The 17,898-nt window shown below is 36.0% G+C and overlaps 1 protein-coding gene across 1 annotated transcript in view; it reads left to right on the top strand.

Moving 5' to 3' along the window:
• The window catches only part of Liprin-beta (liprin-beta 1), a 622,086-nt gene that overhangs the window by 578,705 nt on the left and 25,483 nt on the right, over nucleotides 1-17,898 (top strand). The window contains exon 7 of the mRNA XM_089105990.1: nucleotides 4,880-5,051. Within this exon, the coding sequence (XP_088962116.1) occupies nucleotides 4,880-5,051 (172 nt within the window). The remainder of the gene's footprint in view (nucleotides 1-4,879; nucleotides 5,052-17,898) is intronic.

Raw genomic sequence — 17,898 nt, 5'->3', positions numbered from 1 at the left:
TGGGGGCTAGGGGGTTGAACATTGCTCCTATTAGGATGGTTGACATTACTTTCGTTCCATCTAGATCAAATATACGGAAATTACTTCTTTTACAATCGGTTTCTCATGGTGTTGTGTCATCACTCGACATTTGCTGCGTGATGATTGTCTTGTAGTTTGATTTGGTTTGCCAAGGTGATTCGTAGTTTTAAACGAAAAATGTAAGTTCTTATTCAATTTATTATTTTCTAAATTTATATATTTATCATTGTTAAATGTTGCCAATGGCAGTAATTTCGTACAATAATATTACATCATTGTTCAATGTTGCCAATGGTAGTAACTTCGTATAATAACATTACATCATTAGCCAACGAAGAGCAGAGATCAGATAAAGTGATCATGTCCAAGAAAATGTTGACTAACATGTCCTTGGAGGCGGGCATTATTGTTAGGGGTGAATTCACCAGACTGAGTCAAGAACACACTGAACACACAATAAACTGAATTTTCCACCAATTCATTTACTCCATGGGGCTTGGCATGTACAAACACAGGCATATGACATTGACTTGACAACATATCATTGACGTGACAATGCGTTTCCTGTGTAAAATTATTGTCCCATTCCTTGCAGTAAAAAGAGCCAGAAATAATCTATTGACAATTCTTTGACATCCCATATGCATCATTTTTTATTCCCTATTATGACTGAAACCATGTATTTTTCTTTTCTTTTTTATTTTGGCAAATATATTCTTGGAGGCACCGGACACGCGCAAAGGAATGAAATTTGCAGTATGATACATAGTCACGCCATTCACTCTAGAAAAAAAGGTCGCAAATAATTCCTTTGATAATTCCGTAATATTCCAAATTTATCGTCTTTGCTCCTTAAAAATGAAAATGTCCAGATGTCGAGATTGTATACCTTTACACATTATATCTTTTATAAACTTGATAAAGCAATAGTATTGAAGGTAATATGGACGGATATATTCTTGGATAGACCCCGGCGCCGCGCCGATAAGGGAAGATTGGCGGCGGTGGGACAAAAATAGCAGCGGTGGCGCGCCACCGCCGGTGAGATGTCGACGGTGCGCCGCTGGCGCGATCAATGTTGACTGCAAACATTAATGTGTACATCAATCTTGCTCAAATCCCAGCTTGAATTTACAACAGATTTGGGCCTATTCGTGAGTTAAAAACTACGTAAGTCGCTGGCTGGACGCTGGTCTTCTTCGCTATTCATCAAGAGAAGTAGAAATCTGGTAGAAACAAAATGGCTGTGGCGTTTCAGAACCCTTGCATAGTAACTGAAATAATAGATAATAGATTCGCCGTGGCATTCAATAAGATCCAAGGAATCTAAATAAAAGGGAGCACACACAAAAGCCAAATTAAGCCAGTAGCCTATGAGAAATCCAAAAATACACAAGACAATGAAAAAGTCCAAATGGGGCCCTGAGTCTATCAAAATGTTTCTATGCTTTCCCAGGGAATTTAATTTCATTTTCTTTCGTATCCGCTTTAAATGAAAAAATAATTAGCTTTTTGGCATCCCTGCTTTCAATAAAAAAATAAATTAGGTATTATCATTTAAAAATGATAGCCCCCTATAGACAATAACATACAACTTTTTTTTTAAATCATATTTTTGGGGTCACTTCTGTTTCAATCTTCAATTCCCCAACCTCGTACATAGTCTATAGCTAAATTTTGTCCTAATAGAAGGGTTTTTTTTGGGGGGGGGGATGAAAATTTTCAGAAAGAAGATTGTATTTTCTTTAATCTACCAGGCGTTCAATAATTATGTATTAAACATTAAGAAAATGTGTCTAAAAATAGCAAAAGAAAACAAAATTCTACAAACTTACGATTCAACAATCTGTTGACTATCAGTTTCAAATCCAACTGAACCTGTATAGTGTATGCGTTCCATTCAACTTAAAAATAATATTCTTGACTGCGAATGATGTAAGAATTTATTAGCAATTGGGAAACTGCATTCGAAATGGTTTAATTTTATCAAACAGTTCGTAGTAACGAAGGTAATTAAGAAGTCACCCGGCCCAGTACTAACCGAACTCCAAAAAACGGGTACCAATTTCGATACCGATAAATACATAAAAAGAATTGGATTTTTATGCTGATTTTAAATTTATAAATTTCATCTAGTTTAGTGTTACCCATCAAAAGTTACGAGCCTGAGAATATTTGCCTTATTTTCGAAAAAGGGGTAAAAACACCCCCTAAAACTCATAGAATCTTAATGAAAATCACACAATCAGATTCAGCGTATCAGATAACCCTATTGTATAGATTTAAAGCTCCTTCATGCAAAAATGTGGAATTTGTTTTTTTTTTGTTTTTTTTTCAGGAGTGATCGTATCGACCCAGTGGTCCTAAAATATTGCGAGAGGGCTCATTCGAACGGAAAACAAAAGTTCTAGTGCCCTTTTTAAGTGACCAGAAAACTTGGAGGGTAACAAGGCCAAAATTTTAAGATAACCATTTTGTTCAGCATAGTCGAAAAATCTAATATCTATGTCTTTAGGTGTAAAATGACCCGCCACAGTCCCTGGGGGAAGGGCTGCAAGTTGTGAACTTTGCCCATTGTTTACATATAGTTTTTGTTATTGGGAAGTATACCACCTTTTGGGGGGGGGGGTGCTTGGGGTGGATTTTTACGGAGAAAATCTTCCTCTGGGAGGGAAAGTTCTGACGATTGATTATTTTTGGGGATATGTTATACTGAGGGGTTTTGACAGAACTACTATGCGAAATTCTTTTTAATTGTCTTATATTCTCTTTGCCAAATGTTTTATATGGAGATGTTCCGGGAGGGGGGGGGGGGTTATCCGGGGGCTTTTTTCCGCGTGTTTTGTTTTCTGGGAAATAATTTCCACGGAAGGGGGCATTTCTGGAGTGATTGAGAAACCGATTAGAGATTAAAGTCTTATTCCAATGAAAAAATACTAAGGAGAATTTTTCAGGGCGAATCGTCCGCAAGCAATTTTACAGTGAGGGGAGATTCTCAGTGAGGAAGGAACTGCCTGGAGAGAATTTGACATGGGGGTGCACTTGACGTTGGATGAAATTTCCACGGAGGAGTTTTCCGTGAGGGGGAGGGGTATATTTCATAGAGTATGAGCCTGATTTACCGGCATTATTTGCAAAACGAACAGAAATTATGCCATATATGAAGGGTTGCCCCCACCTCAAAATCTTTTTATTTAAGCTAACGTTTGACTGTTTAATAAAATTGAAACACAGTGACAGTTTAACTAGAATAGGAAGCTTTTCTAAAAGCGCCAGCGACTTAGGCGTTAAGAGCAAGGTATCGAAGAGGGGGCGACCCTTCACATCTTGAATGCATCAGCCATAACTTGTATCCAAATTGTGTTTTAATTTTTGATGAAGGTGAGCCAAAATCGAACCTGCATTACTTGAAAAACGTTCAGAAATTAAATAAAAAACGAAAAGCAATTATTCCGTATATGAAAGGGGCTGTCTCTTTCTCAACGCCTCGCTCTTTTCGCTAATTTTGCTAATTGTTTTAAAAAGTAGAGTGGTTAAAAAAGAGTCAAACTTTAGCGTAAAGAGCGAGGCGTTGAGGAGGGGGCAGCCCTTCGATATACGGAATAATTGCTGTTCGGTTAAAAAAAACCTTGTTTTTTTTATTTAATTATAAAGGTGATACTTTTGTCAGCATATGAAGAATTGCGTATATTTTAATTTATCTGCCTGGTTTATATGCAAAGTAACACAAGATACGACAATTAACGAACAAGAGAGTAGTGAAGAATTATGGTACACAAAGTAATATTTGACAGGGATGGTCACTACTGATAAATCACTAGGGGTGGCACCGTGATTGGATGATTTTCGGAGATCCGGGGAACCAAAATTTGTTTTCGGGGTGACATATAGACTTTTAGGTAAATCCCCGAAAATTGGGGGAAAATTGGGGATAGCCCACCTTGTTCTAATCAGGAAAATCGAAATGCTTAACCACACGAGAAAAGAAAAGCTCCGACTTTGCGGTTGACGCAATAAAGAATTGCCGCAGAATTAATTCAAAGTCAGCCGAACGCCGCCGCCTCTGCTGGTGGGGGCGCGCGTGCGGCGCGCCGGTGGCATTGTGGCACTTCGGTGGCGGTCAACCGGGTCTCTTGTTGGTGGCGTTCGGTCGATGCGCTGTCGTGGCGCCGGGGTCTATTCTTGAAAGTACCGAACATCGTAAAATGAAAACATACGCCATATACAGCACACTCTGCCATGAAACACTTTTTTTGATTGAGTATTTTGGAATATGGGATGTTGTCAAATCCAGTTGTTAAGGTGTATTTATTTTTGTTATAAATTTACTATTTAGGAGTTGTCTCACTTTGGCATTGAATTATCCATCTAAACCAATTGGAAAATATATTTTTTAACATATTTTCCTTCTATCTTTTAAATAGCCATCAAATACAACTTCTCATATCTTTCCACAGGTATAAAGGGGAATCCATTTCTCAGAAAATTTTGGCCTGAAGTGCGCTTTTTCGGCCTTCTTTGTTTAATAAGAAAAATGACAGTGTAACAAAATATCAGAAGAATAAATATACATTACAGTCAGGTATAGGAAGTTCAGAAAGTTATGGAAAGGCAAAGAAATAGAATCGAGAAGACACAGAAAGATATTAGAAAGAGCTAACATTATAAAGTGAACGCACTAGAAATTTGTAAAGTTAGCGATTTTTACATAAGTAGTATTGCCATATATTTTGTAATTACCCAAAAATAGTTGACACAATATTATTCGAATAGAAATAAAAAAAGATAAATCCCGAAATCAGTATAAGCCAAGACTTCAGTGCATTCTTGTTAGATTATAAAAATATATTTCCTGTAGGTTCTAAGAAATCACAATTTTTCTCACGACTGTTTAATTCGACGGCCTAGTCCAGAAGAATCAAATCGCCAGTCCTTGACATCTGAAGTAGCCTTATGGACAAATCACAGAGTCATGGAGTGGCTGAGAACTGTTGATCTTTCAGAATACGCTCCAAATCTAAGAGGATCAGGTACACGTCTCTCACTCTCTCTCTCTCTCTCTCTCTCTCTCTCTCTCTCTCTCTCTCTCTCTCTCTCTCTCTCTCTCTCTCTCTCTCTCTCTCTCTCTCTCTCTCTCTCTCTCTCTCTCTCTCGCTCTCTTTTTCGAACAAATAAACTTTCAAATGGGGATAAATCCATTTATTTAGACAGTGAAAAAACAGTTACAAAAGTCCAGATATTTTGATCACATATACAGCGACCGTCTTCAGTAGTAATACTAAATACTAAAATAATAAAATTGAAACTAGCATATTTATATACAACAAAATAAATAATGAACTTCCGGATTATTCACTAGATTATTTTCAGAGACAGTTCATTGACAAAGTTCAATCAAAGTTCTTGATGTAAATTTTCTTCTTCAATCTTGCCCAAATGTAAAAACAAATTTCCAATGAAAGTGGCAAATCCTTCCGTGTCTTCTAATTGCAAACCAAATGTTTATTTTATAGATGTTAACTGGTATGGTCTCATTTCCCCATATATACAACGTATATACGACGGTTATTTCTTATGTTTTTTTTTTTATCTTTGCCCTTTTGCCCACTTTGCCCTTTGAGATTTTCTGTAAATTAATTTCTTAGTGCATAAATTATGGAAATATTGGGCTTCTTAGAAATGTAAAAGTAAGAGTTAGGCTAATAGGCCTAATATATTTATGTGACTCACTTTATCTCTTAGGGCTACCAACTAAATTATTCATGCTAGGAGACAGATAAAGATCCTTTCATGGGATTCTAAGACATCTCTTAGAGCTTACTTAATTGTTTTGTTGTGTCTCTCCTATTGTAAATTTTTATGTTTTTTGTTTTTGAAAAATAAATTAAGCTTGAATTTTGACAAGTAGCACATAAAAAAATGAATGGAAACATTATGGGTTAAAAGAAAGTTTTGAAATAATGCTTTGTTTTATTTCTCTGACGTTATTATAAAGTCCTAAAAAAAATATTTGGTACTGATGCGTTATATGTTCACTTTTATATACTAATGAGAGACGAAACCCGCCAGACTGGTCATTTTCAAGAGACCGCTATTGAGAAATGGAATGCAAAGAGTAGTTATCATTGCGTTTACGATATTTAAACTGTCGTTTTTTGGGTTTAGGGGGGTACCTAGGTTAGATTAGGTTACGTATTTAATATATGCTATGCTTTACCCCCCCCCCCCCTAATGTGGAAATATATAGCCCAAATTTGTTTCTAAACTATTATATATTCATCCTATTTTATTTCATTAGCATTAACCAAACTTGACTTTTTAGAAGTGACCATATTACGCACCACTACCAAATATTTTTATGTCAAAAAAGAAAATCCCATTTTTGCAGGAAGTGAACCATATTTAGATTATATTTGAATTTTCAAAAAGAAATTGCAGGTTATTTTTCTTGAGATAGATCGTTTTCTGTATATTTTATTCTCTTTTGTTAAATTCGTTCAATGTCAAGTAAGCAGGACTTTCGGCAGCTGAAGGACTCTTTTTTACTCGTTACTGTAAGATAAAGAATAGGGTACTGGACTTTATAGTCACTACCGACGGTGCTGATCTATATTTCATCGTCCTTCAGCCAAGAAATATAATGGGAGGCTGGGGGCCAGCCATTCTTTGCTTATCGGACACCCTTCCTGTTTACCTTCCCCAGATATCTCTAGGTATCCATTTAGAGCTGGGTCGACTATGGCTGAACTTACAGAGTCACAGCACTGACCCCTGTTCCAAATCAAATAACCAGAGGCACCAGGAACCGAACCTTCGTTCTCACGGACAAAGGATTTCAAGTCTAACGCGCTAACCACGGCCTCATAAAATGTTTCTTTAATAATATGCTTAAGAACGTGTTAATATTATATGCTTAACTATACGATTCATAGAAATGTATGCAAAATGAGGGCCCCTAAATTGTTGTCTTTAGAATGTCTACTAGAACGGTGCGCCAGATCCCAACCAAACTTATTGGGAAGCAAGAACATTTGTCATAATTGTGCTTTTTGACTGGTGGTATCAATCTGATCTCTCTGCATTTGAAGGGGCTCCTCCATAATTTCTTGTAATCAGGTAATCTGCCAGAATGGGTTGTCAGATTTCAACAAAGTTGGTGGATCGTAAATCTAGGCTAAGTGTCCTAGTTCTTCCTTTTCCATATACCACAATGGTTTCTCGGATTTCGAATCAATAGTGCGGAAAGTGAAATCATATTTCCAACCTGTGCCTCTTCTGGATCCAAGGATCATCCTACCTCTCCATGGAGAAGGGCATCCACCCACAATTATTTGTTAAATCTCAACCAAACGTGATTGGAGATTGCAGCATATTTCCTAGTTTTGTTTTTTGGAGCTATCTGAGAAGTGCTTCAATTCTAGTCACAAGGGTATATACAAAAAAGAGCTGTTGAGAATCAATCTGACTTAGTCAGAAGTAACAGGTGTGAATTTTTGTCATAAGTACGTCTACCAAAAGGGGTGCCGGGTCCCAACGAAACTTGATGAGAGTTAGGAGCTTAGCGTATAGCTGTGACTCCTTATAGTACACATCAGATCCGACCTCTGTGGAGAGGGAGAGGTATAAAAATATGTTCATCAGCTTAAATACTAGGTAGCTTGGTGGAATTCATTCAAGAAAACCTGACCAATAGCTGCAGTCATAGTCTCAGGTGTCAGCGGTCGACCAGGTCTTTGCGATGGAAGAGCTACATACCTGTTACCAGCATCCAAAATAGATGCTTATTGGATGTCTATTCAATTTGGTAGGGATCGGGAGCTATGACATTGTTTCGGCATTGAGAAGCTTCAGGTCAATCTGAAAGTCTTGTCTTGCTCTTCATCTGTGACCCATGGATCAGAGTTGCTGCAGCACTTCATTGGGTCTTTGTTCTGGAGGTCTAGATTTTGGGGTCGAATTTGTCCATCTGTATCAAAGGCTTATACATTTTTCAGCCTATCACCTTCTTATTACTTGCAGTCTAGATTATAGGCTTAGCAAAACAAATGAAAATACAGGCTAAAGTGATATGTACCAATAAGCTTAAACTTTGACTTCTATAATGTATCGATGGAGACTGACAGGGTGATCCCGATCTCTATAGGAACCATAGATCTAGAGTCATTTTAAATTTGTTCAAGGGTTTATGCGCTAAGTCAGTTCATGTTCGTCGAGAATTTGGAGATACAGAAAATGAATGAGAGGTCTAGATGTAAGGCGCTCAGTAGAGTTTGGTACACAGGAAAATACGTTTGTAAGTTTAAAGTCGTTGCGCTTTTGCGATAGAAAGTGGCCTACCCCTTCCCGTCGCCTGTTTGACTTTGTCACAGTTCGGAGTATTTTTAGTAGCTGATTTAAAGTTCTGAGACAAGTGTCCCGTTTTGTTTGACATCTGCCAATCTGTCAATTCTCCCCTTCGTTTATCTGTCCATCTTATTGTCAGTTTTTTAATCTAAAATGTTTTTTTTTTTCAAGAAGGGGAGCTTTTGAAGATGTTTGTGTTCTGAGGAGTAGAACAGCTGTCTGAAAATTACGATGAAAACCATTTTAGAAAAAAAGATTATTCCAGCATTTTTTCCAATTGACTTAACAGCCTGTTTATTGGTACTGTATAATTTCTTAGGCTTCTCCTATCACTGATGCTATCTTTAAAGTTTTTAAGTTAAAAAAAAACAACAGATGCGTGTTACTGCAAATCTAAAATAAGACTTGGTATTCTCCGGTGGGCTCTTATACTACTAAACTACTACTAACAACTCACCGCAGCACCAAGCCGCCTGAGGCTGACAAAGCTACGCACGCTCCTCCTCCATCCCAATCTATTCAAAGCCTCCCTTTTTACACCCTCCCACGAAGTTTTCTTTTCCTTTAAATCTTTTTTTATGACGTCTTCCCACCCCAGACGAGGACGACCTGCTTTCCGTTTAGCCCTAGACGGTTGGCCGAAAAGAACAATCTTCGGCAATCTGGCATCCTTCATCCGCACAACGTGCGCTAGCCATCTCAACCTTTCTTTCATTATAGCCCTAGAGGGCAGTATTGAACCATATTTTTTGTATAGCCTATTGTTTGAAATACGGTCAGTCAGCTGGGTACCCAGAACAGTCCTTAAGCAATTTCTCTAATTGTGAAAAAACACCCTGAGCCTTGGCTATTCTACTTTTAACATCCTCACTGCTCTCACCATCTTTACTAATAATGCTACCAAGGTAAGTGAAGCTGCCCACTTGGTTAATCTTTTTATTACCCAACGTCACCTTTTCATCTTCACTTATTCCTAGCCTTAGTGACTTAGTCTTCTTAATATTAATTTTCAAACCTATTCTAGCACCCTGAACTCGCAAAACCTCTAAAAGTTCATTCATATTGCTCACACTTTCCTCTAAGATGCTTAAATCATCAGCGTAATCTAAGTCTAGGAGACTTTTTCGACTAAAAAAACAACACTTCTGGTGAGAACGAGGAAAACCGCACGCTCAGTTCAGTTTTCTCTGAAAAATCCAATTTTCTGAATTTAGTTTCTTCAAAAGTATAGTTATTTTTGGGAATCAATAGATTGTTAATGTTTGAATTTTCACGGACTAAAAGCGTTATCAAATTTGACTAATTAGTTTGGCATATTTTTTTTTTTACGTTTCAACCTGGCAACACAGAAAAAAAAGTGTGGGAGTGACATAAAAACATCGTGATTCTGAAATCACCTTAGAGAAAAATCCTATAAAATCCCGGTTTCCTTTAATTTAATAGACTTATGGTGGGTGCAAGGGGCAACAAAATTGTTTTTTATCCTTGGTACTTAAAAAAAAATTAAACCAACACTAACTTGGTTCCATAGCCGTTCCTAGGGTCGCCCAGGGCAGTTGCCCCAGGCGCCGTGGCTGGGGTGTTGACCACTTTGATTCGACTTTTTTCTTATATTTAAGTTGGGAGGGGTGCTGTAATCAATTTTTCCACGTGCACTACCAACCCTAGGGACGGCTCTGCTTGATTCGAACGTAAAATCTATTCAATATCACTCTAGCTCTCTTATCCCAAATAGTATAAGCTAAACCAAACGATTGACTTATTCTATATTTTCTCTATTCAAACTCCCTCTCGATACATTTTCTACACTATACAGGGTAATCAATGACAACATGGTTGCCAGTTTCAATCATACAACACAAACATAAGTAAGAGTCGGTTTTCCAAATCCTGTTTAGTAAATTTTTTTTTTTTTTTTACGGAAAGTAAGGAGCGACATTAAAACTTAAAACGAACAGAAATTATTCTATATATGAAAGGGGCGGTCCCCTCCTCAACGTCCCACTCTTTACGCTAAAGTTTGACTCTTTGTCACAAATATACTTATTAAAACAATAAAAATTTAGCGTAAAGAGCGAGGCGCTGAGGAGGGGACAGCCCCTTTCATATGCGGAATAATTTCCGTTTGTTTTACGTTTTATTGTCGCTTCGTACTTTCAGTTAAAAAAAAACTGTTTTTTAATTTAATTTGGCTCACCGTACATGATAAATAAAACGAAATTTGCACATTAATTTTGGCAGGTTTATTCCGTATATGAAGGATTGCCCCCTCCTCAATACCTTGCTCTTTACGCTAAAGCAGTTAGCACTTTTTAATAAAGCTTCCTGTTCTAATTAAACGGCACCCCTGTTTCAGTAGCTGCTCTTAAAAATTGGGACAAACAGTGAAGCTGTAGTGTAAAGAGCAAGGCATTAAGGAGGGGACAAATGTATAGAATAATTTCTGTTTGTTTGTCAAATAATGCCAGTAAATCTGGCTCACCCTCTATTAAATATACCCCTCCCCAGCACGGAAAACTCCTCCGTGAAAATTTCATCCAACGTAACGCGCACCCTCCCCCGTCAAATTCCTTCTAGACAGTTCCACCCTCGCTGAAAATCCCCATCTCCCTGTAAAATTGCTTGATGACGATTCAGTCTAAAAAATTTCCTAAGAATTCTTTCATTTGAATAAGACTTTAATCTCTAATCGGTTTCTTGATCACTCTAGAAATGCGCTCTTCCGTGGAAATTATTTCCCGGAAATCGAAACACGTAAAAAATAGCCCTGGATAATTTCCCCGGAACATCTCCACATGAAAAGTTTGGCATAGAGAATTAAGACAGTTAAAAAGAATTTCGCATAGTAATTCTGTCAAATTCCCCCAGCGTGACATTATCCCGGAAATTCATCCCCCCGCCCCAAAAAAAAATGTCCCTGTCCAAGGAAGATTCTTCCTATAGAAATTCATCCCAATCACAACCCCTCCCCAGAAAAATTTCTGTATACTTCCAATAACAAATACTGTACGTTAACAATGGGCAAATTTCATAACATACATGCCTCTCTTCAAGGACGGGTGGGGGGGTCGTTTTACACCTAAAGACATAGTTATTTGATCTTACAACTATACTGAACAAAATGGCTGTCTCAAAACTTTGATCAGATAACTTAGGGGGAAATGGGCGAAAGAGGGGGCCCAGTTGCCCTCCAATCTTTTTGGTCACTTAAAAAGGGCAGTTGAACATCTAATTTCCGTTCGAATGCAACCTCTGTCGATCTTCTAGGACCATTATTTCAATACGATCACCCCTGAGAAAAAATACAACAAAAATACAAATAAACGTGCATCCTTGATCTGTCTTCTGGCAAAAATAGCAAAATTCCACATTTTTCCAGATAGGAGCTTGAAACTTCTACAGTAGGGTTTTCTGGTACGCTGAATCTGATGACGGGATTTTCATTAAAATTACTTAAATTTTAATCAGGCAAATATTCTTTGGCTCGTTAATTTTGATGGGTCTTAACTTGATTAATCAAATATATTTGGAATCAGCATAATAAGCTGATTTCGTGATTTATCTACTGCTACCAATACTCAGTTTTTAGAGTTTCTGTTACTATTGAGCCGAGTCGCTCCTTACTTATAGTTCTTTACCACGGACTGTTTGATCAATTGGTCTAGAAAGACCGGCCTTTCCACGGATTCCAAATTTTGGATAAATCACCTGTCATCTTCAAGAAGAAACTAATAACTCTGAAAATCACTGTAAGCGCTAATAAAATAAAATGATAAATTATACTAAGTATTTTTTATGAAAAATGTTCTTGAGGGGGGGGGGGTCCCAAACAAAGTAAGTGAGTCAAGATAGTTACGAGAACCTTACTCTCGCCCTGTCTTGTCAAATATTATTATTTGGCACATATATTACGTGCCAAATTCCTATCTACGGCACAACTTATAGGGGCACACATCCCGATCTTTAGTCCAAATACGTCTTTCTGGTCAATCAAAAACTAAGTCAGGTTTTTGCTGAATGTTTATAAATACTAAAAAATCACACGAAATATATTCCTTCACAAGTTGCTGTTGCATACCCAACGTCAGGTTTTCATTTAAGTGAAACCCAAATGGAGAAATTCTCGAAATTATTAAAAGAAGAGACGAAACATAATTAAGTCTCACAAACAAGCTGTCAACCAATTATTAAATCCCCTTTCAAATCATGCAAGATTTAAGCTGATGACATCCAAATTATAATTCCCATCTGTTCTTAGCGTTAGGCCACAATCTGCTGTTACACCATTCCGAAGGGCTAAAATATACCTTCCTACTCCACCCATTGTTAATGCGTTTCAGTACCTGTTTTTTAATTTTTCTAAAGATATCTAAGAATGTTTAGAATATTTAGGGGGTTTCCACCCTCTGATCACTCTGAATCTTAAAAAAACACTCGAACTTCTAATTACAAATCCAAAGAGCCCCGTCCGAAGTTTATAGAATCACCCATTCCATATATATACCTTATATGCAACCAGGGCATAACTTACCTTACCGTGAGGGCTGTGGGGGAGGGTTGTCATCCTCAAAGACATAATTTCCGGTCCTTTCAATTACGTTGAACAAAGTGGCTATCTCAAAATTTTGATTGGATGTGTTTGGGGAAATGATGGGAAAGGGAGGGGGGTTATTAGCCCTTCAAACACCCCAAAAAAGGATTTCATACCTTTAGTACATTTTAAAATAGAGTTTGTTTACAAATTCGTTTTTCATATTAGGTTTTTACTAAATTCTAAAATTAATAATTGGTGTCAATAGATAGACAGCTATGCATTGCTATAAAAACCTTTTAGGGGTATGGCAAAAAAAGAAAAAAATACTTATGGACAAAATAAAAACATACCTAACAAGAACAATATGATAACATAATAATTAAACAGCAAAAACCAAATAAACATAATAAGCCACATAATACCATAATGGTGAAAGAACAAAAAAACACAGAATATTCACACTCAAAATAATAATAGATAGAGAGATTTTTAATGTTTTAGAGCCACATGGGCTATGGTTACAAAAAAAATATAAAATAACACAAAGAGAGAAAACAATACAGAATTCTAAGGATACTGAAAATGTAAACGTTGTATTGTAAAGTTTGGGTCGGTTGAAGAGAATTAGGTCTATTTATTTTTATATGAAAATTTATAAATTGAAGCATTGTTAATTCAGGTGGCAATTTAATAATCTAGGAGCGTTTTTACTGTATTTTAAACATTGGAATTAGCTCAATATGTGTCTTCCCTGTGCTTTTCCTTGGAAATCTCCCACAAACTAATTATATATACGCGTTCCCCCGCTTATTTCATAACTGAATCAATCTCAGAAACCTTGTACAGGGGAGATTGAAATTACAGGGTCCTTGAATAGAGATTTGAAAGATGAGCCTTTCTTGCCTTTATTAAATTGGTTATGAAAGGCCTAATTCTGGTGTCACGTTCTAAGATTTCAATTTCGGGAGGTTGTGGCGTTGCGTAACATCGACACTACTATGGGAGCTGGAAACTAAAGTAATGAATGTCCATTTTATTTGTCCCTCTCAAAGTTACCATAGCCGGCTATTCAAAAAAAAAATATGAATAGCAAATAATAGATATGAAAGACTGTTGGAAATGAATAATCGCTATTGAGATAAGTAAATAGTATTTGTTGAACTCGTTGTACTCTCTTTACATAGTATTTACACATTCATTAAATGAAATAATTAATTACTAACTAAAAACTAATCATCAATAAAAATAAACAACCACGGGTTTTTCAGGGAACTCGCCCTTGCCCCCAAAAAGATATTTCAAAATGTATAAAAAGAGGAAATTAGTTATAATCCATTTTAATTCCAGTACTACTAATAACCAAGCTGCCTGAGACCAGCACAGCCGTGCACGTTTCTCTCCCACTTCAATTTATTCGAAGTTCCACTGTTTATCCCTCCCCGTTAAGTTCTAGTTTCCTTTAAATCCTTTTTATGACCTCATACCATCCCTTTCGGGAACCACCTGGTTTCACTTGACCGCAGATGGGTATCCAAAATGCTAAAAAGCACAATCTTTCACAATCTGTCATCCTTCATCCGGAAAACCTGGCCCAGCCATTTTAATATTTCTTTCATTATATCCCTAGAAAGTGCAGGGTCGAATATAGGGGGAGGAGGCAATTGGCCAAAGGCAAAACAAGCTTAAATTGCAATATTTTTGGGCAAAAATTGTAATATTTGCAGTATTGATGGTGCGACAGGAGGTGACAAAGTCTCATTTGCCCCCCCCCTTAGAAAAAAACTAACTCCGATTCTGAGAAAGTGGAATCAAACCACATTTTTCATACAGCTAATAGTTTGATATACCATCAGTCAAGGGAGCATCCAAAGATATCCTTAGACAATTTCCCTGGAAATAATTTTCAACAAATTTGTCAGCCCTCCGAAGCTCCCCAGTTTCAAAGCCATCCGGTTAAATACTAAACTATAATAGTCGCACATGTCCCCAGCCCCTCCCCTTGAAAGTTTCATGGTTTTACTCTTATAGTCCATGCCAAACACCTTAGAATACTTAGTGCAAGATCTTTAGCAGTCTTTCTGTAATTAAATAAACTTTAATTACACGTAAAAAGAAATCGAAGGTAATGTATTCTCTTCTGTAATTAGCTTACAATAACAATTAGCTCTATGAAGCTCTTCATGGAGTAGTTTCAGTGATTAAAACTTTTCCTCGTATTGCACTCTATCGTTTTATCGATTTGTTATTCTAACTTATAAATAGCCAGAAGTCGCATTCGAGGATGGGGGGGGGGGGGGGTACTAAATCGCCGAGTCGAAATAATTCTGGATACTAAATGTATGGTTGTATTTTTCAAATGATAAATCGTCTGTATATATATATATATATATATATATATATATATATATATATATATATATATATATATATATATATATATATATATATAATTTTGAAGTAATTAATTTTCCATATCTTGAAAGTAATATACATTCAAATATTACTTATTCGGCTTATTATTCCCAATTATTTAGGTATGCAAAAATATGTAGTAATTACACAGATTTTAAAAATAGATGTAAAAAGCTGAGCAAAAAACTGATCTTAAGAGGTTTTTCAGCCAAAAAAATTAGTTGGCAATTACAAAAATTTAGTTTCATGTATCATTAACTATTAAGTAAATATACAAAAAATTATAAAGAAATACTGACTGATCTTTTCATATAATTTCTCGTGCGATTTTCTTTTTTTGGATGTTTGAGTTTCTAGGGGTTTCAAACAAGCTTGAGGATCTTTAAATTGGTAATTGGTTCCAGATAACAATAAAAGATACATCTGGACATGTCTTCATTTGTTCCAGAATGGTCTCTTTCAGTGACCTCTGGGATTTTACTATGGAAACATTGAAACACTTTTTGTATTTAATTTTTAATAGCTTGACTAGTATGCATGTATTTCACAAGTTTTACCTGACATAGGGTTACCATATAGAACTTATGGTAGAGGCGCCACCGTGCTGGGTAAAGAATGTAAAGCCTCGAAACCCGTTAAGGCCGGTGGTATTTCTCCTGATGAGCCCTAAATGGAAGGTTTTACTTGGACATATTTTGCTAGATTTAAGGTGCTTTTGCTGGTAATTTTACAACGACTTACATTTATTGATGACAACTTTGCATGGATTTGGACTTTTCTATTTGGTTGATGGTTTGGGTATACTGTTTGGTCCTAGGTACTTGGATGGATGTGTAAGGTGAGAGCCTCGTTCAAGTGCACATTTGTCTCAATTGCTGGATTAGGACGACATTTTTTTTTTTTTTTTTTTTTTTTTTTTTTTTTGCCAAGTAATTACCTCTTAAACATAATATATATATATATATATATATATATATATATATATATATATATATATATATATATATATATATATATATATATATATATATATATATATATATATATATATATATCACATTTCATAGAAGTGTGTCAATATAAAAGTTATTGCACAAAAGAATAAAATAACTGCATAATTATTAAAAGAAGTATCAAAAATATCAGTCATATGAACATTGTTGTCAAAACAAATAATTCCATAACTGAAGCCCTCCTTGTTTCATCACTTTTTCCCATAGTTTTGCAATTCTTAATTTTGTTTTCACGTCCATTGGTATGATAGTCTATATCTATCTCTGCAATTAGATAGAATTTTCTGTAATTAACTTATAATAATGAATTCATTTCTGTTAGCCATAAATACAGCACGGGTGTCTCAGTGATAAAAGAGTTTTCCTTGTATTTCTACAAATAGACATAGCCTAATTGGGGAATGAACCACTTTGGAATTTTGATGAATTATCTTTTGTTGGTATGGCTCTGAACTGATGCGCAAGAGACTAAAAAAATGAACAATAATAAATAAATTTTTAAAAATGCTTAGGAAAAGTTTTTTTTTTTCTTAGGAGATGTTTCGTATGTTTCATTCCAACTCCATGGAAGCGCAGGAGTTTGAAAATAAGTCATGAGCTGAGGGATGAATAAATTATGAATGAATTCAAGGTGGCCAACGAGATCCACCAATGTCCTTTGCGTAGTACCCCAGTATCGCTACTTTGGCCATTTGTCTTAAATTTGAATCATCTCATCTCAAATTTGGTTAAATAGTAGCATGGAATTCTGATTTTACTCGAGGAAGAGGGGTTTCCATTGGCAGTCATTGACGATTTGACTAGTGACATAAAATACCACTTTAACTTCCAATGATTTTACATCAGTTGAATCTCCTCTGATTATTTGAAAGTAATGCCACGCGATTACTTTAATTAAATGAATGACCCTTCCACGCTACTGTTGGCTAAAAATTGAGACATATGGTACAGTTTTTAATACCTGCCATGTATACGCTTAGCAGTGCGCTAGCGCACTGGTCCAAATTAGTAATGCTTGGGGGTCACGTTTTTAAAATGACCGTGATACTTGTTCACTACATTCACCACCCTGGAATTCACAAGTCAGTCTTGCCGTTTCTAATTTTCACATTCTGGAATTTGTATCATAAAAGCACTTGACCGACTGTTAATTTTGTGTTTTCCTGAAAATAAGATTATTGATAAGCATTATAAGATCAAAGATTCTAAAGTAGGATTGGGAAGGACAATATTATCTTCACTCAACCGCATAAGCACCCTCCTCCTCCTAAAACAAAAAATTTGAATGTGTTCAAAAATAACTTTGAATGTGTTCCCTATGCCACAGTATTAATGCATTAAAATTTAAATTAGGGATACATTTTCTCTTTAATTTTTCCCGCCATCGGACTTAGTCAAATTGGCCTCTAAAGGGTTCAAATACAATTAGACTTCACATAAAGGGTATCAGAGAAATTTTCATGGAGAAGGTTTAAAACGGGTCTTTTGCTAGAAATGTTTCAACTACATTTCTATTTTAACAAAATGTCTATTAAAAACTATATATTATGTTTGTATTTTATGTCATCTCACTTC

Source organism: Artemia sp. Qi Xiang Cuo, chromosome 2 (genome assembly GCF_049724085.1).
Source record: "Artemia sp. Qi Xiang Cuo chromosome 2, ASM4972408v1, whole genome shotgun sequence".
In the NCBI taxonomy this organism is placed as follows: Eukaryota; Metazoa; Arthropoda; class Branchiopoda; order Anostraca; family Artemiidae; genus Artemia; species Artemia sp. Qi Xiang Cuo.
This window is presented reverse-complemented; position numbering and strand designations above follow the sequence as displayed.